General features: G+C 43.7%; 3 protein-coding genes across 12 annotated transcripts in view; 2 read left to right on the top strand and 1 right to left on the bottom strand.

Moving 5' to 3' along the window:
* The window catches only part of LOC117778604 (cytochrome P450 7B1), a 36,984-nt gene extending 29,226 nt beyond the window's left edge, over nt 1–7,758 (top strand). Inside the window, exons 3-7 of the mRNA XM_034614326.1 lie at nt 1,862–1,998; nt 2,383–2,994; nt 5,818–6,024; nt 6,220–6,398; nt 6,681–7,758. Coding sequence (XP_034470217.1) covers nt 1,862–1,998; nt 2,383–2,994; nt 5,818–6,024; nt 6,220–6,398; nt 6,681–6,995 — 1,450 coding nt within the window. The 3' untranslated portion in view covers nt 6,996–7,758. The remainder of the gene's footprint in view (nt 1–1,861; nt 1,999–2,382; nt 2,995–5,817; nt 6,025–6,219; nt 6,399–6,680) is intronic.
* Nucleotides 7,759–8,935: 1,177 nt separating this feature from the next.
* si:ch1073-184j22.1 (erythroferrone) lies at nt 8,936–14,045 on the bottom strand. 5 transcript variants are annotated; one of them, XM_034614327.1, is made up of 8 exons: nt 13,563–14,045; nt 13,255–13,371; nt 12,925–13,066; nt 12,623–12,747; nt 12,330–12,441; nt 12,131–12,212; nt 10,648–10,718; nt 8,936–10,347 (listed from the first exon to the last, which is right to left on the bottom strand). In XM_034614327.1, the coding sequence occupies exons 1-8, from the start codon at nt 13,776–13,778 to the stop codon at nt 9,989–9,991; spliced, it is 1,224 nt and encodes a 407-aa protein (XP_034470218.1). In that variant the 5' UTR covers nt 13,779–14,045; the 3' UTR covers nt 8,936–9,988. The 5 variants fall into 5 exon arrangements, with proteins under 5 accessions (XP_034470218.1, XP_034470219.1, XP_034470220.1 ...); XM_034614328.1 differs by having other exon boundaries at nt 13,575–14,045; XM_034614329.1 differs by having other exon boundaries at nt 10,104–10,347; nt 10,648–10,726.
* Nucleotides 14,046–16,696: 2,651 nt separating this feature from the next.
* dhx9 (DEAH (Asp-Glu-Ala-His) box helicase 9) overlaps nt 16,697–26,238 on the top strand; it is a 34,669-nt gene continuing 25,127 nt past the window's right edge. For 3 of the 6 annotated variants that reach the window (XR_004616824.1, XM_034614324.1, XM_034614325.1), the window contains exons 1-10: nt 16,697–16,773; nt 18,822–18,979; nt 19,289–19,444; nt 20,180–20,288; nt 20,932–21,095; nt 21,212–21,360; nt 25,198–25,244; nt 25,403–25,539; nt 25,640–25,729; nt 25,811–25,972. Coding sequence is in view for 2 of the 6 variants with exons in the window: in XM_034614324.1 (XP_034470215.1) it covers nt 18,869–18,979; nt 19,289–19,444; nt 20,180–20,288; nt 20,932–21,095; nt 21,212–21,360; nt 25,198–25,244; nt 25,403–25,539; nt 25,640–25,729; nt 25,811–25,972 (1,125 nt within the window). In the remaining 4 variants the exon portion in view is untranslated. Of the gene's footprint in view, nt 16,774–18,821; nt 18,980–19,288; nt 19,445–20,179; nt 20,289–20,931; nt 21,096–21,211; nt 21,363–24,696; nt 25,110–25,197; nt 25,245–25,402; nt 25,540–25,639; nt 25,730–25,810; nt 25,973–26,238 lie in introns of those variants that run through there. The other 3 variants (XR_004616827.1, XR_004616826.1, XR_004616825.1) reach the window with 3 other exon arrangements.

Here is a 26,238-nt window from a genome sequence, read left to right as displayed (position 1 = left end):
ACTCTGTTATTCTACTACTCTGTTATTCTACTACTCTGTTACTCTGTTATTCTACTACTCTGTTACTCTGTTATTCTACTACTCTGTTACTCTGTTATTCTACTACTCTGTTATTCTACTACTCTGTTACTCTGTTATTCTACTACTCTGTTACTCTGTTATTCTACTACTCTGTTAGTCTGTTTTTCTACTACTCTGTTATTCTACTACTCTGTTACTCTGTTATTCTACTACTCTGTTACTCTGTTATTATACTACTCTGTTACTCTGTTATTCTACTACTCTGTTATTCTACTACTCTGATATTCTACTACTCTGTTATTCTACTACTCTGTTACTCTGTTATTCTACTACTCTGTTACTCTGTTATTCTACTACTCTGTTATTCTACTACTCTGTTACTCTGTTATTATACTACTCTGTTACTCTGTTATTATACTACTCTCTTACTCTGTTATTATACTACTCTGTTAGTCTGTTATTCTACTACTCTGTTATTCTACTACTCTGTTACTCTGTTATTCTACTACTCTGTTACTCTGTTATTATACTACTCTGTTACTCTGTTACTCTACTCCTCTGTTATTCTACTACTCTGTTATTCTACTACTCTGTTATTCTACTACTCTGTTACTCTGTTATTCTACTACTCTGTTAGTCTGTTACTCTGTTACTCTGTTATTCTACTACTCTGTTACTCTGTTATTCTACTACTCTGTTATTATACTACTCTGTTACTCTGTTATTATACTACTCTCTTACTCTGTTATTATACTACTCTGTTACTCTACTCCTCTGTTATTCTACTACTCTGTTACTCTGTTATTCTACTACTCTGTTATTCTACTACTCTGTTACTCTGTTATTATACTACTCTGTTACTCTGTTATTCTACTACTCTGTTAGTCTGTTATTCTACTACTCTGTTATTCTACTACTCTGTTACTCTGTTATTCTACTACTCTGTTACTCTGTTATTATACTACTCTGTTACTCTGTTATTCTACTACTCTGTTATTCTACTACTCTGTTACTCTGTTATTCTACTACTCTGTTACTCTGTTATTCTACTACTCTGTTACTCTGTTATTCTACTACTCTGTTATTCTACTACTCTGTTACTCTGTTATTCTACTACTCTGTTACTCTGTTATTCTACTACTCTGTTAGTCTGTTATTCTACTACTCTGTTATTCTACTACTCTGTTACTCTGTTATTCTACTACTCTGTTACTCTGTTATTATACTACTCTGTTACTCTGTTATTCTACTACTCTGTTATTCTACTACTCTGATACTCTGTTATTCTACTACTCTGTTACTCTGTTTGTCTGTTATTTTATTACTGGGATTTTCTTTGGTTTGTTGTTGGAACCTCTGATAGAGTTGCTGCAGATGTTCTCAGTGTTCTAGAGGGAACATCGTTCACTAGAGAGGCAGCTGTGTAACTGGGTCCATTCAGAACCTGGTGTGTGAGGAGGAGAACCTTGAATTCAATAAATGAATGAAGTAGAAGAGTAATACAGCTGTTAGGTAGTGAAGTATTACAGTAATAGATTAGTAGTTATATTAATACTACTTTATTATAGAGTTAAAATAGCAGAGTAATTATGTGATGAAGTAATTGAGTACTAGAGTAGTAGAGTAACCTAGTTACAAAGTAATGGTGTAACAGAGTAATACCCAAGTAACAGATCGGAGGAAACATTTCAGTGATGATTGGTTAAAACTCGACAGAAGCAGCTTCTGTTCACAGATGAATAAAACATGGAGGATAAGAGAGCCACACATGTAAAAACCATGTTAATAAAAATATTAATCAGGGAAGAATAACTACTAATCAAACGTTTCTCTCTTGCAGAAGAGACAGAGAACCTCCTCTGATTAAAGGCTGGATCCCTGTCGTTGGAAAAGCTCTCGAGTTTGGACAAAATTCCCTCAAATTTCTTCTGGAACATCAGAAGAAACATGGAGACATTTTTACAGTGCAAATAGCCGGTCGGTATTTAAATTCCTTCCTTCACCTCAGCCACAGCTGATACCAAAACCTGACCCAGTCTGACTCCACCCACGGACAAATGATCCAACCAGCAAACTCCATAGTGAGCACAGGGGCTGACGGGTTGGGGGGGGTTCATTCACAATTGTTGAAGTGATATTCGTGTTCAGGTAAGATTCGTCACCTTGATTCTTTTACGCTGCTCGTGGCTGTAACCAGAGAAAACCTCAGGTTCGGACACAGGAAACAGAACGTCTGTGTGGTTGGAGTCAGACTCGGTTGGTTTTGTCTCGGGTTCAGTCGGGTTTGACCTGAGCCCCTCGATGACAGGCTGGACTGGTTGGTCATGTTTTGTGTTGACTCGGATGTCCTCTCCCCTGCAGGTAAGTACATGACCTTCATCCTGAACCCGCTACTGTTTCCAAACATCGTCAAAGATGGCCGACACCTGGACTTCCATGAGTTCTCCTTCAAGGTGGGTTCGCATGCTTTTGGTTACCCGCTCATGAACCCCAAGAAGTTCCCCGGCCTGCAGGAGCAGGTCAGCCGCGCCTTCCTCCTCCTCCAGGGCGACAGTCTTTCTCCCCTGACAGAGAGCATGCTGGGTAACCTCCAGCTGGTGTTACGTCAGGACTACCTGGGGCAGAGGCCGGGTGAGGAATGCGACTGGAAGAGCCACAGCATATACAAGTTCTGTAACTCTGTCATGTTCGAATCCACGCTCCTCACCATGTATGGCCGGCCGCCGTCCGCCAGCCGCCACAGCGGGATGGACGTGATAATGGAGAACTTTGTAAAGTACGACACTAAGTTTCCCCTCCTCGTGGCTCAAATCCCTTTGTGGCTGCTGGGACAGACCAAGGCCCTCCGCGAGAAGCTCACCGACGTCTTCCTGCCGCAGAAGATGACGCGTTGGTCCAACGCTTCACAGTTCATCAGGAAACGATTGGAGATTTTTGATCAGTTCGACACGCTGAGGGATTTCGACAAAGCAGGTAAACATGGTCCTTTACTGAGGTCGGTGGTCAGGAGCAGGACGCTGTTCTGCTGGTTAACGAGTGCAATCACACGTAGATAGATAATTTAACACTTCTCTGTGATGAGAAGAACCAGTTTGTAACTTCATGTTTAAAGTGTTTATACATAATGTCTGATGGAGATGAAGGAGCAGATGAACTGAGGACTTCCTGATGGTAGAAGATGTGAGGAGACATGTTGTGTATCAAGAGGTCTTGTTGTGATCACAGTCCTCGATCAGGATCAAAGAGTCTTGGTGTGTTCTCTTGGTTTCAGACTAATCAGAGAAATTTCTTCACAAACGCACCTCAAGGTACAAAAACTCTGGGAAACAAGTTGTCAAGTTGCTGAGGTCGACACTTATAAACCATCATTTTATAATCAGCTGTAAATAGAAGCTTTTAATGTGAACTTGTCAAATGTTAAACTTTTATCACTGTTCATTTCTCACAAGCTCCCAACAGCAACAATTTATTCAGTACAGACGTTTTTAATTATTTATCTGTCTGTCTCACCTGATCCTGTTTCTTTGTTTTTATTTAAAAATTATATATGTATATATATAATATTTAAATTATATATATATATATATATATATCTATATGAGGAGTAAGGAGTCAGTGTGTTGTTTAAATGTTGTTTACAACCACCATGTTTTTAACACGTGACGACTTTACAAGTCATAGACACATTAAAGGTCACAGCTGGAAAAATGGAAGCTTCGGAGAAGAATGTGGATGAACAGTCTGTGAAGGAGGGTTAGGGGGGGATTAGGGATTGGGGGGGCTGATTGGTTGATCCTGAGTCAGTCTCAGCTGTCAATCATCACGTCTCAGCCTGTTTTTATATCATCAAATAACTGATTCAAACCAAACTGATCAGAAACACTTGAACAAACATCAGAGAGAGAAGAACGACCTGAAACGACAGAAACATCTTTACAAACATTTATTTAATGTCTACTTTAAGTTTTTAGTTTGGTCCATGTCCCATCTGCTAACATGGAGGAGGAGGGGCTTATGACCTATACTGCAGCCAGCCACCAGGGGGTGATTTAGACGCTGGCTTCACATTAGGGAGCTGTCATGTCATCAATCTTTATTAACTGTCTCTGATTGGATTCATCTGCTCAGTTAAATTTTATGGGTGTTTCTGTTCTCAAAGACCTTCGGTGACAACCAATCAGGTGGTTCTCTCAGCTGCTGAGATAAACACAGTGTTATCATGTGTCATTACATGTGACCCTGTTCACGCCTGGTACTCAAAATCAATTATCAATAACTAATCAATTATCAAATCAATTATCAATCAATTTATATGGGTGAGTCGAGGGTGAGTCGAGGGTGAGTTATGGGTGAGTTATGGGTGAGTCGAGGGTGAGTTATGGGTGAGTTATGGGTGAGTCGAGGGTGAGTTATGGGTGAGTCGAGGGTGAGTCGAGGGTGAGTCGAGGGTGAGTTATGGGTAAGTTGAGGGTGAGTTATGGGTGAGTCAAGGGTGAGTTATGGGTGAGTCAAGGGTGAGTTATGGGTGAGTCAAGGGTGAGTTATGGGTGAGTCGAGGGTGAGTTATGGGTGAGTTATGGGTGAGTCGAGGGTGAGTCGAGGGTGAGTTATGGGTGAGTCGAGGGTGAGTTATGGGTGAGTCAAGGGTGAGTTATGGGTGAGTCAAGGGTGAGTTATGGGTGAGTTATGGGTGAGTCGAGGGTGAGTTATGGGTGAGTCGAGGGTGAGTTATGGGTGAGTTATGGGTGAGTCGAGGGTGAGTTATGGGTGAGTCGAGGGTGAGTTATGGGTGAGTCGAGGGTGAGTTATGGGTGAGTCGAGGGTGAGTTATGGGTGAGTCGAGGGTGAGTTATGGGTAAGTCGAGGGTGAGTTATGGGTGAGTTATGGGTGAGTTATGGGTGAGTCAAGGGTGAGTTATGGGTGAGTCAAGGGTGAGTTATGGGTGAGTCGAGGGTGAGTTATGGGTGAGTTATGGGTGAGTTATGGGTGAGTCGAGGGTGAGTTATGGGTGAGTCGAGGGTGAGTTATGGGTGAGTTATGGGTGAGTCGAGGGTGAGTCGAGGGTGAGTTATGGGTGAGTTATGGGTGAGTTATGGGTGAGTCGAGGGTGAGTCGAGGGTGAGTTATGGGTGAGTTATGGGTGAGTTATGGGTGAGTTATGGGTGAGTCGAGGGTGAGTTATGGGTAAGTTGAGGGTGAGTTATGGGTGAGTCAAGAGTGAGTTATGGGTGAGTCGAGGGTGAGTTATGGGTGAGTCGAGGGTGAGTTATGGGTGAGTCAAGGGTGAGTTATGGGTGAGTTATGGGTGAGTCGAGGGTGAGTTATGGGTGAGTCGAGGGTGAGTTATGGGTGAGTTATGGGTGAGTCGAGGGTGAGTTATGGGTGAGTCGAGGGTGAGTTATGGGTGAGTCGAGGGTGAGTTATGGGTGAGTCAAGGGTGAGTTATGGGTGAGTCGAGGGTGAGTTATGGGTGAGTCGAGGGTGAGTTATGGGTGAGTTATGGGTGAGTCGAGGGTGAGTTATGGGTGAATTATGGGTGAGTCGAGGGTGAGTTATGGGTGAGTTATGGCTGAGTCGAGGGTGAGTTATGGGTGAGTCGAGGGTGAGTTATGGGTGAGTCGAGGGTGAGTTATGGGTGAGTCAAGAGTGAGTTATGGGTGAGTCGAGGGTGAGTTATGGGTGAGTCAAGAGTGAGTTATGGGTGAGTCGAGGGTGAGTTATGGGTGAGTTATGGGTGAGTTATGGGTGAGTCGAGGGTGAGTTATGGGTGAGTTATGACCTCCTGTATCTTTCAGCCCACAACTTTGCCATACTGTGGGCGTCGGCGGCGAACACTGTCCCCGCCACGTTCTGGGCCCTGTACCACCTGGTGACTCACCCAGAGGTGACGGAGGTCGTCCGTCAGGAGCTGCTGGACGTCCTGTCACAGAGCGGCGTGGAGCTCAGCAGCGACAGAGACGTGACGCTCACCAGAGAGCAGCTGGACAAACTCGTCTATCTGGGTACGATGTTTTGCCTTCATGTTGTCGTTTCACCCGCTGACGGGCTGATGTGGTTCTGACGTCTTCAGCCACATAAACATTTTTAAAACCACTGACACGTTGGCAGGAAGTCAAACTTCAGCGGCGGTCGGATTTAGCTGGTTCGTCATTAAACTCTCAGTTAATAGTAACCTCGGATCTGACCTTCCTCCACAGACAGCGCCGTCAAGGAGAGTCTCCGTCTGTCCTCTGCCTCCATGAACGTCCGTGTGGCGATGGATGACTTCAGTCTGCGGCTGAATGGCGAGCGCTCGGTGGCCGTTAGAAAAGGAGATGTTGTGACCTTGTTCCCTCAGATTATACACATGGACCCTGAGATCTACGAGGAGCCTGAGGTACCGATCGATCACTTAGCAATAAACAAATCGATTAAAATCAAAAGAGGTTTATATATCATAAACATAGTTAATCAGCTTTTATTAAACCATTATCTGTGTTTTTACAAATTCTTCATATCGGCCTGTTGACCTGATGACTGTCTTTAATTCACTCTGGTAGATATACTGTAAATCGTGTTTATCAATGAATTCCTCATTAACAGTGTTTTTCATCATTGACCTGTTTGTACTTGTACTTGTTTGGATGATGAAGCTGCGTCTTGTTGCTCTTTCTGTCAGACGTACCGGTTTGATCGCTTCGTGCAGGACGGCAAAGAGAAGACGAACTTCTACAAGGACGGGCAGAAGCTGAAGTATTACCTCATGCCGTTTGGCTCTGGCACCACCAAGTGTCCCGGACGATACTTTGCTCTCTACGAGATCAAACAGTTCCTGTGTCTCGTGCTGCTCCGCTTCGACCTCCAGCTGGAGGAGGGTCAGGGCGGAGCTGCTCTGGACCCCGGCAGGGCCGGACTGGGAATCCTGTGGCCCAGCGCTGACGTACGCTTCCGCTACAGACTCCGAACGGTTCCACCTGGACCGACGGCTCAGTGACGCCGCTGTGTGTCGTTTTATATTACACAGGTTTGATTACCTGGTGGAGACCCGACTCCTGAACTCACTCGACTCCATTCAAATATACCGATTGTTAGAGTTAGATCAAAAATATACAAGTTACAAGAGTCGACTGGACTCGTGTAAGTAAATCAATTCTTAATTCCTGTAAAACTGAACCTTGAAGTCATGAACGTTTCCTCCTCAAGGTTTTTACTGAACCTGGTGTTGATCCTTTTGTCCACGATGAGTAATCTTCGAAATTCTGGTTTTCATCACAATCACAGTCCTGACATTCTTAAATTGATCAATGTCTTCCTGTTGATAAATGAATCACTGACTTCCTGTTGATGAATGAATGAATCACTGACTTCCTGTTGATGAATGAATGAATCACTGACTTCCTGTTAATGAATGAATGACTTCCTGTTGATGAATGAAAGACTTCCTGTTGATGAATGAATTACTTCCTGTTGATGAATGAAAGACTTCCTGTTGATGAATGAAAGACTTCCTGTTGATGAATGAATTACTTCCTGTTGATGAATGAAAGACTTCCTGTTGATGAATGAATGACTTCCTGTTGATGAATGAAAGACTTCCTGTTGATGAATGAAAGACTTCCTGTTGATGAATGAATTACTTCCTGTTGATGAATGAAAGAATGACTCACTCCATGGGAGTGAATGGAGCTGAAATAAATATTAAGCTTTTTTTTAAACTAGTATTGATATTAAATCTAAAACTGAAATGAAAAAATGTCTGGTCCCTTTGTTTTTGTCATGTTGAGGGGAATTCTCTCTTTATCAAGCTAGCATTCTGCTAATGCTAATGCTATCAGGGTGTCGGTCAGTGAGGGATTAGTGAGTGACTGTGATTGGACACCTGAATGAAGTGAATGATTAAGGAGGAGCAGGAGGATCCATCAGGCTAATGTAGCAGCCGCTAACTGCTCATGGTGACGTTAATAAATGAAGGAAAACAAAGTGTCATGTGATGAGTGACGTCTGTAATGGAAAATGTAGTCATTTGTGTTTGTGATGTTGCACGAGCAGAGGTGTGTGTGGAAAAGAGCAACTTCAGGTTTACAATCTATGGCTCAGAGACTTTAACTTTATTGCCTCTTTGAAGCCTCAGTTTTACGGTATCTTTTTGTATATGGTTGGGATCTCACACCCGGGGTCTCACTCCAGGGGTCGTCCACAGAGACATGAAGGCAGGATGTGTCCCACCCCGATAAGACATCAGGAGGGTAATAAATACCTTTACACACCCAAGGGGAGGGGCTGTGGGTTATAAGAACACAGATCTCATGTCTGGTCTTTCTCATTTGTACACGTCATCCAGGGGACGTGTACCGTGAGTCCATCTGCAGCTGCTGGATTCAACAAGTGTCGGACTTGATTCACAGAAATTGCCATCACACATCATAAATACGGAGTCGTTTTCTGATCTGAGTCTGAAGCTTCATGTTTGTTCCATGTTTCATCTGATCTGTTAGTTTTGGTTTCACATTGTGATTTAGGGACTAAAGAATTTAGTCTGACATACGTACGTCCTGAGGCTCATTCAACAAACTAAATGTTGTTTTAAGTATATTATATGTTGTCGTGGGTGGAGAGTAATATATTTATTATCATAATTATTCACACAGCACATGTTTATCACATCCAGAGAATAAATATTCATATTAAAGTAAAATGAGGTCAGGCGTCACACATTAAATCTACATGACTGTCTGTGACCAGCAGGGGGCGGTGAAAAAGGCATGAAAACATAAAGAATTCACAACATGTTAAATGAAAATATCATCAGAACAAAGGTCGACCCCAGAAGATGACCACAGTTCCTCTAATGTCCACGAGGTGGTGCTCCTGGAAACCGGACTGCTTTGACTCCTCCACAGACACTGATTGTTCCACAGCAGCTGTCAGGAGATGATTCTGTTTCAGTTCTGATCTGCGACATGAAGAACAAAGTGCAGCTCCAACAGGTTTCTCTCAGCATCATCACATGTGGCTTCATCAACTCACCAACATGGATTCACTCCCTGTGAGCCGCACACACCTGTTATTCACACCTTCATGTGCACAGACGACATCTGGTTCTTCCAATGAACGTGTGAACGACGTCCTCGGCAGTGATCAGCCTGTCTGGTCTCAGATCTCCGAGCAGACTTCCAGAGTGACGTCAGCCTCAGTCAGGATCCTTCTGTGTAGACGGACTGAGGTTTCTTACGATGTTACAGCCCAACACAGACGTCTTTGTTCACCAGTCCTGGAAACAGTGACTCAACTCCAGCAGCTGAGGTTTCTACTGGTGTAACGTCTCTTTCGAGTCCCGATTGTGTCAGTTAGAAAAAGTTAGAGGGAAACCTTGCAGGCATTTACACATTCAGCATTTTATTTCACTGCGAGAACAAAGTAGGACACACGAGTTTCAGGCTGATGAAGTCGTCATCTTCTCGTCTTTTAAATAAGACGTTTGTTCAGTGTTTAACGCCTGGTCAGTAGTCCTGCCCACACTTCCACATTATCCTGATGTCACATGACGAGATCAGGAAGTGTTGTGTGGACCGGCCGCTAGCCGTTCATTATGCTAACACACAGATCGCAGCCAGTCCGAAAAGCCTCATTCCAACGTCAGGTCAACCGAGAGCGGAGGCTGAAAAGAGGAGCTGCAGCAATGGAAAGTCTGAGGAGAGGGAGGTTTTCATTAAAGAAAGAAAATATTTCACTGTTTTAACACAAATAGAATTATCAACATGAATAGAGAATATTTGTCATTTAAATAAAAGATGCACTTCTGTCTGTCTGAGCGTCCATGGGTGTGTTGATTTCTTCTTCTCTGGTTGAAGGACAAACCTTCACAAACCTGTCAACAGAAGTGAATTTGGACAAAAACTAAATGAGCTGTTTCTGACACGGTGAAGCTGAAGTAGTGAAAGTTGTGTCCTTGGTGTTTTGTGAATGAAGAGTCAGACAGGAAGTGAATCAGTGTGATGGAGATGAGAAAGTTTGTCCCGTGCTCCTCAGATGTGTGAGCGTTGAACCAGGTCTAAGTTGTGTACATGAGGTCTGCTCCTGTTGTGTTGCTGCAGGCCTCAGGTCTTGATGTCCGACACCAGCTTGGATCCAAACGTTCTGTCCGGTTCTGCTCTGTGGGGTTTGAGGATTCAGAGAAAACTGGACGATGTTAAATGTCCCTCCACTGTTCCACTCTGCTGACGGATGTAATCTGTTGGTGTTTGAGCTCACACTCCGAGCAGGATCCCAGAGAACAGAGAGTCCTGCAGGACGCTGAGGGACGAACTGCTGGCGTTGTCCACAAACACGGAGACGTACTCTCCGGCCTGCAACAGAAGAACAAGGTCCCACACGGATATCGACTGTTTTATCACGTCAAAGAAAAGAAAAAGGTGTTTTGAATCAACCTGTTTAGAACCTGCTGTGATGTTCGGATTCTGTCTCTTTAATCTGAACGATTCTGTGTCGTTGTCGAACCTAAAACACCTCAAACTGTTTCTGTTCGTCCAAATAAAACACAACCCACAGTTTTCAGAGTCTCTGATTGGCTGAAAAACTCCACCAGTTGTAACCATAGCAACAGTGATGTGGGAGGAGCCTGAGAGTGGAGGTGTTCTGTATCGTACCTGTAGATAAAGAGTTCCTGTCAGTAAGATGCTGAAGGTTCCTCCAGCGGCAGCCACGCCCATCACCGACTCTATAGAGCTAACACACACAGTCAGTGATCGTCTTTATATACAGTCACTGATCATCTTTATATACAGTCACTGATCCTCTTTATATACAGTCACTGATCATCTTTATATACAGTCACTGATCATCTTTATATACAGTCAGTGATCATCTTTATATACAGTCACTGATGGTCTTTATATACAGTCACTGATCATCTTTATATACAGTCACTGATCCTCTTTATATACAGTCACTGATCATCTTTATATACAGTCAGTGATCATCTTTATATACAGTCACTGATCATCTTTATATACAGTCACTGATCGTCTTTATATACAGTCAGTGATGGTCTTTATATACAGTCACTGATCCTCTTTATATACAGTCACTGATCCTCTGTATATACAGTCACTGATCATCTTTATATACAGTCACTGATCCTCTGTATATACAGTCACTGATCATCTTTATATACAGTCACTGACGGTCTTTATATACAGTCACTGATGGTCTTTATATACAGTCACTGATGGTCTTTATATACAGTCACTGATCATCTTTATATACAGTCACTGACGGTCTTTATATACAGTCACTGATGGTCTTTATATACAGTCACTGATGGTCTTTATATACAGTCACTGATCATCTTTATATACAGTCACTGATGGTCTTTATATACAGTCACTGATCATCTTTATATACAGTCAGTGATCATCTTTATATACAGTCACTGATCATCTTTATATACAGTCACTGATGGTCTTTATATACAGTCACTGATGGTCTTTATATACAGTCACTGATGGTCTTTATATACAGTCAGTGATCATCTTTATATACAGTCACTGATGGTCTTTATATACAGTCACTGATCATCTTTATATACAGTCACTGATCGTCTTTATATACAGTCACTGATCATCTTTATATACAGTCACTGATCGTCTTTATATACAGTCACTGATCATCTTTATATACAGTCACTGATGGTCTTTATATACAGTCACTGATGGTCTTTATATACAGTCACTGATCATCTTTATATACAGTCACTGATGGTCTTTATATACAGTCAGTGATCATCTTTATATACAGTCACTGATCGTCTTTATATACAGTCACTGATGGTCTTTATATACAGTCACTGATCATCTTTATATACAGTCACTGATCCTCTTTATATACAGTCACTGATGGTCTTTATATACAGTCACTGATCATCTTTATATACAGTCACTGATCATCTTTATATACAGTCACTGATGGTCTTTATATACAGTCACTGATGGTCTTTATATACAGTCACTGATGGTCTTTATATACAGTCGCTGATGGTCTTTATATACAGTCACTGATCATCTTTATATACAGTCAGTGATGGTCTTTATATACAGTCGCTGATCATCTTTATATAAAATCTTTACTCACATGTTACTTTGACACAACGACTCGATGCAGATCGATGCTCTCACATTGTCTCTGAGGCGAAGCTGAACTCTGTCACCCGACTCTGACACACACACACACACACACACACACACACACACACACACACACACACACAGTTTAGATGCAGTTTTCTAATATTGATAATTGTACATGTATATAGTGTATATAGTGAGCCCACCTATCAGGAGGCTGCAGGTGAGCTGGTAGAATCCAGAGACGGGGGCCAAGTATCTGCCGCTGCTGCTGTTGAAGCTGTGACCTCTCTGGAGGCTCCGCCCAGAGTCTGAGGGCTGCGGAGGTCAAAGGTCACAGGCAGTTTGTTTGTTAAAGCCCCACATGAAAAGTCACACACATATACATCATAGGACAACGCCCCCTGGTGGCTGGCTGCAGCATAAACCCACCTCCTCCATGTTAGCAGATTGGACATGGACCAGAGTGTATGTGTGTGTCTGTGTGTGTGTTGGTCACCTCGCTGAATGGCTGCAGCTCCAGCAGACTGCGGCGTTGAATGGTGATTGGCTGCAGGAGATGACTGACGAAAGAGGCGGAGACACGGGGATGATCACACAGGACGCTGGCTCCTCCCACCATGTCTGAGGGCGGTGATAGGATAGGTCACATTTCAGTTGTCTGACGTCATCGTTAATCTCAACTAATGTTCTATGAATTCTGGGTAATTTAGACCATGACAAACACACAAAACAAATACACAAAGACTGGAGACAGGAGGAAACTGTTAGCCTAGCTTAGCATAAAGGCCTCAGTGTCACCTCTCTGTTTCAGCTCCTGTTGTTGGGGTAAGAGGGGGGCGGCGGGGCCCAGAGGCCCAAGAGGTCCTGGAGGCCCCTGGGGTCCAGGAGGTCCAGGAGGTCCAGGAGGTCCAGGAGGTCCTGGAGGTCCAGGTAGGCCGTGCTGTGGAGAAGCATCAACATGTTGTGAGTCAAAGTTCAACCTTCATCAACACTCAAAGAACTCGTGTGGATTCATGCGCTGCTGAAAATAGTCCCAACAGATCTTTGTATGTTTCCTTTAATAAAAATGACAGCGATCAGCTGTGTGAGAAAAACATCGGGGACATGAAGAGTGGGTGTGTCTCTGACCTTGGACGTTCTCCTCGACCCTTTGATTCTCCGGTTCTCCCCCTTGTTGGAGTTTCTTCTAAAGATCAGCCAGGAGCTGAAAGGAGACAGTCTGGACGCATCCGAGGACGCCGGCTCCTGGAAGACACCAAACGAGACGGACATGTTTGACACCTGGTAACCATAGCAACTGTGCTGATGCTTCGGCTAAGTACAGAAAACATGGCAGAGGATTTAAAGTGGTGACATCATCACGTCTGAGTTGAGTGACTCCCCCTGGTGTCCATCATTGTTTTTATTAAGATCAATATTAAATCATCATCGATCACCTGTTTTCTTACCAGGATGTCCACAGCCTCGTCCTCATCCAGGATCTCCAGACTCTCTTCGCTCTCGACGTCATCGACACTCGCTGCCTCCACTGCCATCATCATCATCATCATCATCATCATCATCATCATCATCAGTCCCAGCAGCACAGGGGGCAGCAGCAGCCCTCCTGCCCCACCCGCAGAGCTCCTTCCCTGGGATAACTTGGCCAGCATGCTGGGTGGATGTGGTGGAGGTGGAACTAGAGGACAAAGGTGTTCACGTCTGTGTCTTTATGGACCTAAGACATTCCCATGATGCACCTCTGCATATCTGCTCCTCTTTAATCAGCTCAGCTTGAACTGTTTGTCTCCTCCTCTGTCTCCTTCTCTGTGTCCTCTTCTGTCTATTTCTCTGTCTCACCGCTTCTGTCTCCTTCTCTGTCTCCTCTTCTGTCTACTTCTCTTTCTCTTTCTCCTCTTCTGTCTCCTCCTCTGTCTCCTTCTCTGTGTCCTCTTCTGTCTATTTCTCTGTCTCACCGCTTCTGTCTCCTTCTCTGTCTCCTCTTCTGTCTACTTCTCTTTCTCTTTCTCCTCTTCTGTCTCCTCTTCTGTCTCCTTCTCTGTCTCTGTCTCCTCTGTTGTCTCCTTCTCTGTCTCTGTCTCCTCTGTTGTCTCCTTCTCTGTCTCTGTCTCCTCTTTTGTCTCCTTCTCTGTCTCTTTCTCCTCCTCTGTCTCCTCTTCTGTCTCCTTCTCTGTCTCTGTCTCCTCTTTTGTCTCCTTCTCTGTCTCTTTCTCCTCTTCTGTCTCCTCTTCTGTCTCTTTTCGGTGTCGTTTCTCCTTTTCCTTCTTAGCTCTGTTAGTTTTCCGTCGTCAGTGAGTCAGTTTGAGGAAACTTTGTTGTCTCCTCCTTTCCTCCTCCCCTCCTCCTCCTCTTTTCCAGATCTTCGTCTCTTGTCTTTCAGTGCAGACTCGTTTCTCCTCAGTCGTTTATGCGGCAGATGAGTGATGAGACCGTTTTTCTCCTCAGCTCCTCGTCACTTTGGACGTCTCCTCTCTGCTGAGACTGTATTTTATCTTCCTCCCTGACTCCTCCTCCTCTCCCCCTCCCTCTCTTTCTTTTTTTCTTCTCTCTATCTGTCTGTGGATCTGAAACTGTCTCTCTGTCTGTCTGCACTCGTTCCTTAATGTCTCTCCAGCGTCCGTCTGTCTCTGTTTTATCTCTTCTCACATCATTTGTCTTTCTTTGCCTCCAGACTTTGTTTTCATCCTTCTCTCCATCCTCCTATTTTCTCCTCAAGCTACAAACGTGTATATTTGATCATGTATGTTCAGTTGATCACATATTTACTGAAACAAACAACATTTTTATTTGTGTATGTAGCGTCATGAACACGTGTTTTATCCAACTGAAAGAAAAATTCAATTTTTTGAAATATTCTGCAAAACAAATGAAATATCACACGCACACACACACACACACACACACACACACACACACACACACACACACACACACACACACACACACACACACTCCTCCCTGCCAGATAAGGGGGGTGTTGTCTTCAGTCTGACAGGATGATGAAAGTTAGTTTAGTTGTTGGCGTCTGTGTGATGAAACATCAGCGAGCATTTCCTCGTTTCCTCTGAATCTGACTGAAGCTGATAGAGACACACACACACACACACACACACACACACACACACACACACACACACACACACACACACACACACACACACACACACACACACACACACAGAGAGACTATCTTTATAGGACTTTGTACTAACCAGGACCAGTTCATGACCTTAACCAACCAAGCTGACATCTGACCTCTAACATTAACCAGGAGCTCAGACATGATGTTCAGTCCCATCAGGACTGATTGATACCTGAAAACATAATACCCTCCCATGAAAGCACAATTAAATTCACTAGATCCCGGATTTCATTTTCATCTGCACCAAATTTAACACATTCTTTATATCGTCTAAACATGTCCGACTTATTTCATCAGAAAAAAACATGACTCGCCTCCATCCTGCTCCTGTGATGTCAGACTCAAATCTAGATTAATTGACTCAGTTTCCAGTGGAATTTGAATGTCCGGGCTTGAGGACACTTAATGACACCAGAGGAGCAGGATGGAGGCGTGTCATGTTTTTATCTTACATTTGAAGAAGGAGTCACCAGTTACTTCGATTGTGTTGGATTCTGCTGCAACGCTGTTTGCCCCCGAGAATCCATCACAGACGGTCAAACTATCCGGAGGGGCTTCGTAGTTTTGTAGCATGTTTCAAAAAATGCAACACTTTACGAAGAAGAAGAGGAAGAAGTAAAAGAGAAAAAATAAAAGAGACGAAATAAAAGAGAAGGAGTAAAAGAGAAGGAGTAAAAGAGAAGGAGTAAAAGAGAAGGAGTAAAAGAGAAGGAGTAAAAGAGAAGAAGTAAAAGAGAAGGAGTAAAAGAGAAGGAGTAAAAGAGAAGGAGTAAAAGAGAAGGAGTAAAAGAGAAGAAGTAAAAGAGAAGGAGTAAAAGAGAAGGAGTAAAAGAGAAGGAGTAAAAGAGAAGGAGTAAAAGAGAAGGAGTAAAAGAGAAGGAGTAAAAGAGAAGAAGTAAAAGAGAAGGAGTAAAAGAGAAGGAGTAAAAGAGAAGGAGTAAAAGAGAAGGAGTAAAAGAGAAGGAGTAAAAGAGAAGAAGTAAAAGAGAAGGAGTAAAAGAGAAGGAGTAAAAGAGAAGGAGTAAAAGAGAAGAAGTAAAAGAGAAGAAGTAAAAGAGAAGGAGTAAAAGAGAAGGAGTAAAAGAGAAGGAGTAAAAGAGAAGGAGTAAAAGAGAAGAAGTAAAAGAGAAGGAGTAAAAGAGAAGAAGTAAAAGAGAAGGAGTAAAAGAAGAGAAGAAGAAGAGAGGATAAACTTTTGCTGTCCCCTGATCATTTGTTAATAATGGAATGTAATGTAATAATAGTTTGTCTCCAGTCCAGCTGAGGTCGCTGCTGTGTCTGAAAACCTCTTTTCTAACCAATGAATCATTTCCCCAAAGACCCGCCCCTACCCTGCCTCTGATTGGTTTTCCCACATATGATTTCCTAACTCTAACCAATCATCACGCTTCGTGTCTGGTGCTAACCAATCAGAGGCCCGGTCGCTAACTGTAGACATCGATAACGAATCAGCGGCGTGTTTCGTTGCGGAAGTCTGGGTCATCTCTCTTCTTAATGTTCTGACTGTGAGTAAAAGAATAACCAGTAACTAGTAGTAATAATGAGTTAGTTACCTGCGCTGTTCAGTTACTTAACTTTCGCCGCTAGCTAACTTTATCTTGTCTTTATCTACTTGAGCTAACATGAGCTTTCTGCTAACGTGAACACTAGCTTCGGGGAGGAGCTAGTTCCCTGCTAACGTGAACACTAGCTTCGGGGAGGAGCTAGTTCCCTGCTAACGTGATCACTAGCTTCGGGGAGGAGCTAGTTCCCTGCTAACGTGATCACTAGCTTCGGGGAGGAGCTAGTTCCCTGCTAACGTGAACACTAGCTTCGGGGAGGAGCTAGTTCCCTGCTAACGTGAACACTAGCTTCGGGGAGGAGCTAGTTCCCTGCTAACGTGATCACTAGCTTCGGGGAGGAGCTAGTTCCCTGCTAACGTGATCACTAGCTTCGGGGAGGAGCTAGTTCCCTGCTAACGTGAACACTAGCTTCGGGGAGGAGCTAGTTCCCTGCTAACGTGAACACTAGCTTCGGGGAGGAGCTAGTTCCCTGCTAACGTGATCACTAGCTTCGGGGAGGAGCTAGTTCCCTGCTAACGTGAACACTAGCTTCGGGGAGGAGCTAGTTCCCTGCTAACGTGATCACTAGCTTCGGGGAGGAGCTAGTTCCCTGCTAACGTGAACACTAGCTTCGGGGAGGAGCTAGTTCCCTGCTAACGTGAACACTAGCTTCGGGGAGGAGCTAGTTCCCTGCTAACGTGATCACTAGCTTCGGGGAGGAGCTAGTTCCCTGCTAACGTGATCACTAGCTTCGGGGAGGAGCTAGTTCCCTGCTAACGTGATCACTAGCTTCAGGGAGGAGCTAGTTCCCTAGCTTCAGGGAGGAGCTAGTTCCCTGCTAACGTGATCACTAGCTTCAGGGAGGAGCTAGTTCCCTGCTAACGTGAACACTAGCTTCGGGGAGGAGCTAGTTCCCTGCTAACGTGAACACTAGCTTCAGGGAGGAGCTAGTTCCCTAGCTTCGGGGAGGAGCTAGTTCCCTGCTAACGTGAACACTAGCTTCAGGGAGGAGCTAGTTCCCTAGCTTCAGGGAGGAGCTAGTTCCCTGCTAACGTGAACACTAGCTTCGGGGAGGAGCTAGTTCCCTGCTAACGTGATCACTAGCTTCGGGGAGGAGCTAGTTCCCTGCTAACGTGAACACTAGCTTCGGGGAGGAGCTAGTTCCCTGCTAACGCGATCACTAGCTTCGGGGAGGAGCTAGTTCCCTGCTAACGTGAACACTAGCTTCGGGGAGGAGCTAGTTCCCTGCTAACGCGATCACTAGCTTCAAGGAGGAGCTAGTTCCCTGCTAACGCGATCACTAGCTTCGGGGAGGAGCTAGTTCCCTGCTAACGCGAACACTAGCTTCGGGGAGGAGCTAGTTCCCTGCTAACGCGATCACTAGCTTCGGGGAGGAGCTAGTTCCCTGCTAACGTTGGCTCGGTGAGCGGATTCGAAACACAGTGAAGGTCCCACTGTGATTAGCTGGTAGCTGGTAGCTGTTAGCTAGAGGGATGGATGGATAGAGGGATGGATAGATGATAGATAGATAGATAGATGGATGGATGGGTGATAGATGATTGATGGATGGATAGAGGGATGGATAGATGATAGATGATAGATAGACGGATCATAGCACCCAGGTATATCAGTATACAATAAATAATCTATTGTTAAAGGAGCCTCTGGTCCTTTTCCCACCCGAAGCTCCTTTGGAAAGTTTGTGTCATCACAACCTCACGTCCAGTTTATTCCCTGGGTCAGTAAAGAGGAAAGATACTGATAACGAGTGAAGTCTGGTGACGATAGTTTGTCTTTTGTGATTTGTGGCAGTAAAAAAAGATGTTCATCCCTTTGTTGCCATTTTAAGGAACCAGAACCAATCATCATTTACAACACGTAGTACTTTTCATGTGGTTGAACACATTCACTCAACACACATGATGAAGGGAAGCGACACGTAGTTTCTGTTTGGATCACGAGTGGTGCCTGCGGCTCTTTTGAAGTTTGTTGTGTAATACTGTATTTTACAGATTCAGGGGTCAACAGAGAAGGAAACGCCCCCACCCCTCAGTCCACCATGGCGGACATCAAGAACTTCCTGTATGCCTGGTGCGGGAAAAAGAAGCTGACTCCCACCTATGACATCCGAGCAGCGGGGAACAAAAACAGGCAGAAGTTTATGTGTGAGGTGAGTTTTGTTTTGTGACCTCTTGAAAGCTGCTTTCAGACCTGCACTGAACTCTGGATCTTCTCCTGAAGTTATCCACGTATGTGAGAACACAAATGTCTGAGTCAATTGCTTCGCCTTAATGATGCAGACATTTTCCTGTTGTTGTGAATGCGTCTGACCCGGACAATCTCCTGCTGCTTCTTCACATGTGAAGACAAACTCTGGAGAAAGTCTGGACCCAAATATTCTAGACGACTTCTGGAGCTCATGTCTGAAAACAGCTTAACTGTGTTGATTCTGTCTGACTCTAAACTCTCGTCGGTCCAGGTGAGAGTTGAAGGATTCAACTACATCGGGATGGGAAACTCCACAAACAAGAAGGACGCTCAGACCAACGCTGCCAGGGACTTTGTCAACTACCTGGTGCGAATCGGGGAAATGAGCGCAGCAGAGGTCCCGTCTGTGGGGGTCAGTGCATTACAGGTGTTTTTATTTTTCCAGGGAACGATGAGAAGGAAACAAGGATATAAGAAGTGGCTTCGACTGCCTAAAGGGGTTTTATTACGCAGCAGGTCCAGAGATGTCAGCTGTCAACATCCTGCTCTTTTATTCTGATAGTTTCCTGTTTCTTTGTCTCATAATAACATAAGCGATCTCAAACATGGTGTGTGCAGCGCTAGTTGAAGCATGCTCTCTCTCATGCTGTTGCGCCACCACATGCTCACTTTCACTATAAATAAAATAAATAAATACAATCAATAAAATTTGATTGACTATGGTCCGTAACATTGTTACTGTCCACGCAGACAGTCAGACTTCATAGTTTCAGCTTCAGTTGTGACATCAATGCAGTTCTTTCTCTCACAAGAGAACTTATCTGTCACTCGTCTGTCTACCTGTCACTCAGAATCTTTGTGCTTGTTCACCCCATTACTGCCATAAATTGAATTAATTCTATGGGAAACACTGGACAGTCTTATAGATTGTGTTGTATTTGATCTATAGAGCTAATTTTAAGATACTAATAATAATACTAATAACGAGGCTTTATATAGCAGACTCTCTGTAATAGAGTCACTTTGATTATCACAATGCGGATGGATAATTGTAAAACTGATCCATGAATCAACTCATCAATAATCAGGAGCTCACAGCCTCATCACTTCCTGATGTCATGTTGAAAAACTCAGTAACTGAAAGTGAGTCTTGTGTCTCCAGGTGAGCGCTCCGGTCTGTGATGAGCCAGATGGCGGAGGAAACGGCGCCTTCGGAGCCCTCCCCTCCAGTGGACCGCTGCCCCCGCACCTCGTGGTTAAAGCTGAGCACGGTAACATGATGCTGTAAATGTGTTGATTTGCATTAATATTAGATCTGGTTTTCTGACTGTGATGCACCTTCACACTGTGACTGTCATCTTACATCCAGCACTTTAATCCCGGTCAGCCGGCGACTCTGCTTTCTCCGCTGGTTGTTGTATGCTGTGTTCAATGTAGGGCTCGGGGGTAAATGATGATGGTCTACATACACTTCCTGTCAGTAACAGTTCCACCTCGTCGTCCCTGCTCTGACTCTTCACCATCACTGCTCCTCCTTCAGAGGAGTTTCTGTTACTAAGCAACCAACTGCAGAGCAGACAATCTACTTCCTGTTTACACCACATGACCAGTGTACGTGAACGGTCATGTGACGTGTGTTTTGAGTCGTCTCCACCTTCTGCAGCAGCTCAGAGTCGTTCTGTTCCTCTTTAACATCTGATATTCAGTGTTGGCAGGTTGGGGGGGGTCACCCTGTACTCATGCACACAACAGTCACAGTTCATTTTCTCAATTTGTCAATAAAATTAAAAGTAGCTGTGCATTAAAACAAGCTAATCTCTATCAGGGTTGGACTTTCTTCTTTTCACTAAATAATCTATAAAACACAGATTGATTCTCATCAGTTGTCATCCTGTATTTTTCCCCTGGGTTCAGAGGAGAGCTGCAGCAGCGGACCGGTTCCAGGAGTGACTGGACTGGGTTACTCAGGAGGAGGGAGCTCCGGGTGGGGGGGAGGAAGAGGAGCAGGAGCTCAGTGGGACCGAGGTGCCAACCTGAAGGAGTACTACGCCAAGAGAGACGAACAGGAAGCACAGGCGGTACGTCTTCCTCAGTCTTACAAAGTCTTACTTTTATGTCAAAGAAATTCCACAGACATAAAACTCCAGATTTATGAGAGTTTAATTAAACCATCAGTGCCTTCTCCTTTTCATAGACTCTGGAGTCGGAGGAGGTGGACCTGAACGCTAATCTTCACGGGAACTGGACCCTGGAGAACGCCAAGGCCCGTCTGAACCAGTTCTTCCAGAAGGAGAAAACCAGTGCTGAGTATAAATACAGCCAAGTGGGACCGGACCACAACAGGTCTGAATCAGAAAACTCAGTCTTCAAGGCCGAGAGCAAATATATAGCAGATTATTATTATTTGTTGTTTTATATATTTAGTCATGATAAAAGAATGAGAGAAGAGCAACTGTTGAGATTCAAACCTGGTAGAAAAATTCAGAAGTGAAGTTCTCTCAGCTCACAACATATCAGAGCTGTTGGTTCATGTGGTTCCACAGAGAATAATTATCCTGCTTTTCTTTACTGAAACATTTTCTAGGTTTTTCATCTTCTTCTTTAATTTATCTTTTTTGTTCCAGACGTACAACAATTTTCATATGTCATCAAAATCTATCAGCCCAGTCATAAACTGTTTTTCAGACATGAACCGTGTAAAATAGTGTCCTGACATTTCCTGTAGTTAGTGTTTGTGAAGCAGCAGCAGCAGGTTGTCGGGTCCGACTCGTTCACACCAACAGGAACATGTGGGAACATCCAGGCGAGAGGCGGAGCCTGTAGAGCAGCAGGGGCGGAGCCTGTAGAGCAGCTGGAGGCGGGACATGACGTATAAACTCTGCTGTGGAAAGATCAGTGTTGTTGTTTACAGCTCATCCACACCGGCGTCGGCCCTCATCACCAGAAGATCTGGAACCTCCTCGTGTTTCCAAGTTGACGTCTTCGTCTTCTACGTGTACGGCTCCTCTTCTTCATCCTGAGATCTTTGTGTTCTTCCAGTTTCACGTCCGTCACGTGTTAGAAACCTCATCAACACGTCCACTCGCTCTCTGGGAAGCTTCCACACATTGTCCTGCTGTCTCCTCACATGGACTCACTCTGACATGTTACACACATTTTACTAGGAGGCTGCAGGAGAAGATCCAGAACATGTCCAGAGACACTGACTCAGATATTTGTTCCCACATAGAGAACCTGCGGAACATGTCAGGAACACGTCAGGAACATGTCAGGAACACGTCAGGAACACGTCAGTGGTTCAGTTCATGTCTGAAAAAAGTTATATGAGAAGTGTTTGTGTGTGAGAAAGTTAGAAAAAAAAAGAAGGTAGTTGGTAGTTGAAATCCCACGCTTTGTGTTCCGGATGCCACTGTATGTTTTTCTGCTGGACTGCTGTAACCCCAGAGACCTCCGAGTGTGTTGGATACACCCGAGAGATCTCACTGTCTGATCTGAACTGTGGTTGTAGAGCAGGAGACACACACCAGCTCATTTATCTCTTCACAAACCTTCTGATCCCGTCACAGCAAAAACTGGTGTAATCAACTCAGGGTTTCCATTTATTTCAGATGAAGTTAGTTTCCTGAGCGATGTCGTTGGAATAAGAACAATCAAAGACTAAGTTTGAGTCGGATCACTGTTAAGATTCTTCTGACCACAGAAGAAACTCACCCATAATCCCTGCTCCCAAGTTTATATGATTAATTATTATTACACTAAACTGTAGTTTAAATGAAAAAGTATATATCTCAAAATTCAACTGTCAGGAAATAATATATTATAAGTTTATTTATGCAGCTTCTTTCATCACATAAATGCACCTTAAAGAGCTTTTACTAAACACATCATAGGCTGTATATAAAGACCATCAGTGACTGTATATAAAGACCATCAGTGACTGTATATAAAGACCATCAGTGACTGTATATAAAGACCATCAGTGACTGTATATAAAGACCATCAGTGAGTGTATATAAAGAGGATCAGTGACTGTATATAAAGACCATCAGTGACTGTATATAAAGACCATCAGTGACTGTATATAAAGACCATCAGTGACTATATAAAGACCATCAGTGACTGTATATAAAGACCATCAGTGACTATATAAAGATGATCAGTGACTATATAAAGACGATCAGTGACTGTATATAAAGACCATCAGTGACTGTATATAAAGAGGATCAGTGACTGTATATAAAGAGGATCAGTGACTGTATATAAAGAGGATCAGTGACTGTATATAAAGAGGATCAGTGACTGTATATAAAGAGGATCACTGACTGTATATAAAGACCATCAGTGACTGTATATAAAGAGGATCAGTGACTGTATATAAAGACCATCAGTGACTGTATATAAAGATGATCACTGACTGTATATAAAGACCATCAGTGACTGTATATAAAGATGATCACTGACTGTATATAAAGAGGATCACTGACTGTATATAAAGATGATCAGTGACTGTATATAAAGAGGATCAGTGACTGTATATAAAGAGGATCAGTGACTGTATATAAAGACCATCACTGACTGTATATAAAGATGATCACTGACTGTATATAAAGAGGATCACTGACTGTATATAAAGATGATCAGTGACTGTATATAAAGATGATCAGTGACTGTATATAAAGATGATCACTGACTGTATATAAAGACCATCAGTGACTGTATATAAAGACCATCAGTGACTGTATATAAAGATGATCACTGACTGTATATAAAGATGATCACTGACTGTATATAAAGAGGATCAGTGACTGTATATAAAGATGATCACTGACTGTATATAAAGAGGATCAGTGACTGTATATAAAGAGGATCAGTGACTGTATATAAAGAGGATCAGTGACTGTATATAAAGAGGATCAGTGACTGTATATAAAGACCATCAGTGACTGTATATAAAGAGGATCAGTGACTGTATATAAAGAGGATCAGTGACTGTATATAAAGAGGATCAGTGACTGTATATAAAGACCATCAGTGACTGTATATAAAGACCATCAGTGACTGTATATAAAGACCATCAGTGACTGTATATAAAGACCATCAGTGACTGTATATAAAGAGGATCAGTGACTGTATATAAAGATGATCAGTGACTGTATATAAAGATGATCACTGACTGTATATAAAGACGATCAGTGACTGTATATAAAGAGGATCAGTGACTGTATATAAAGAGGATCAGTGACTGTATATAAAGAGGATCAGTGACTGTATATAAAGATGATCAGTGACTGTATATAAAGATGATCAGTGACTGTATATAAAGACGATCAGTGACTGTATATAAAGACGATCAGCGACCGATAATGCTGCCATCTTGTCGTCAGTGGAGTGATCGTGGAGTGGAGCCGTGCCTGTTATCGAGGTCCCGCCCCCATACACGCTCTCAACCAATCATGACTTCTCTATACCTAATTTAAACCAAACTTAAACGACCTACAATGAGAGAAACCTAAACTGCTGCCAGCCACCAGGGGGCGTTCCAGATGTTTTGGCTTCACTTTTTGGAGAAGTTTATCTGAATTTAGAATTAAAACATTTAAGGAAATTAAAATGATAAAATCTTAAAAAGCTGGAAACAGGAGATTCTAGGCCCCCCCCCCCCCCGTAACAACAGCACAACAACTTTACTTTAAAATTCAACTGTACCTTTAGTTTACAAAATAAATATAAAAAAATGTTTCTCATTTTGAAACGGTTGATTGTAGATGATTGTGTTCAGATTAAAAGTGATGGACAGAGGTTTGTGGCTGTTGAATGTCCTGGTGCACACATTCAGCTGGTGAGTTTTAGAGACAGGTGACGCCGGAGCTCACAACCGCCCTGAAGGAAGACATGGGACAGCGTTTAGGTGAACTAAAGCTGTCCCATGGGTGCAGCTCGAAGCTCAGTGGAGTCTGGTTGTGATTTCTGGTGTCACTGTTCACCGCAGGGCCGAGAGCCGCCGGGAAAAAAACAGATACTAAGCTGGTGTTTTATTTAATATCCCAAGTCTGGCAGAAAAACATACAGGCTTCCTCCTGAGAACACGACAGGTGAGTCATCGCTTCACGTGAAGTTTTATTCACAGCTTTTAGTTTGAAAAGCTCAGAGGAAGTGAAGATGTGATGTTTGTCTCTGCAGGAGCTTCATCGCAGAGATGCAGCTGTTTGTGAAACAGCTCGGCAGAAGTAAGACACTCCAAAAAATACTTTTAAGGATGATGTAAAATCTGTTTTTTTATTTGCAAATGTTGATCTGAATCGTACAATAATATGAATCAATAATTTCTGCAGAGGATCTAATAATGTTTATCAAGCAGCTGCTCATGTCATTGTCTGTTCTGCAGGAATCACGGCTCGAGAACACGGCTCCAACAAGAAGCTGGCGGCTCAGTCTTGCGCTCTGTCTCTGATCCGACAGCTGTATCATCTGGGCGTCGTGGAGGCGTACTCCGGAGTCACTAAGAAGAAGGAAGGAGAAACTGTACGTCAGCTCGGCTTGTTTCAGAGGAGAGACATTGAGGGAAGTTCAGTCGACCAGAAAACGTAACCGTGTTTGTGTTGTCCTGTGTTGTTGTGTCCAGTTGGCGCCGTATGACGTCAATGTGTCTCCAGAACTTCAGCAGCAGCTGGCCAGTGTCGTCCAGGAGCTCGGAGTCCTCATCCCGCCGCCAGTAAGTCACACACTTACCACTGACCTCACAGGCACACAGTAGGTTTGAGCTGATCATGCTAACCTGGCTCATCCTGTCCAGCCTGCAGACCCCAGCTACCCCGTGTCTCTGGTTCAGGGGAAGATGGCGACTTTCGAGCCGTCGCAGCGGCAAATCGGAGCCGGTGTTGTTCCCTGGTCGCCACCTCAGGTCAACTGGAACCCCTGGACCAGCAGCAACATCGACGAAGGACCGCTGGCATTTGTGAGCTTGTTTTCTAACTTTAAAAAACCCTGAGAACTACGAATATGTTTATTTCATCTGTTTCATCTAATTGATTTATTAAGATTTCATCAGTTGACATGTTTGATTTGTATCATCTCTGAGAACCCGGACGATCTCCTGTTGCTTCTTCAGATGTGAAACACAAACTCAGTTCATGTCTGAAAACAGCTTCAAACTAAAGCATCTGTGGTGTCATGGCTGCTCTGTGTGATGTCTCCGTGTTGTACTGACGAGTTGTGATGTCA

This window comes from Hippoglossus hippoglossus, chromosome 17 (assembly GCF_009819705.1).
Source record: "Hippoglossus hippoglossus isolate fHipHip1 chromosome 17, fHipHip1.pri, whole genome shotgun sequence".
Lineage (NCBI taxonomy): Eukaryota > Metazoa > Chordata > Actinopteri > Pleuronectiformes > Pleuronectidae > Hippoglossus > Hippoglossus hippoglossus.
This window is presented reverse-complemented; position numbering and strand designations above follow the sequence as displayed.

Coding starts and splice junctions, on each gene's coding strand:
- si:ch1073-184j22.1 (XM_034614327.1), bottom strand. CDS start 13,778: ATGCTGGCCAAGTTATCCCAGGGAAGGAGCTCTGCGGGTGGGGCAGGA. Junction 13,067..13,254: donor GGTCGAGGAGAACGTCCAAG/GTCAGAGACACA, acceptor GCTTCTCCACAG/CACGGCCTACCTGGACCTCC. Junction 12,748..12,924: donor ACAGGAGCTGAAACAGAGAG/GTGACACTGAGG, acceptor CACCGCCCTCAG/ACATGGTGGGAGGAGCCAGC.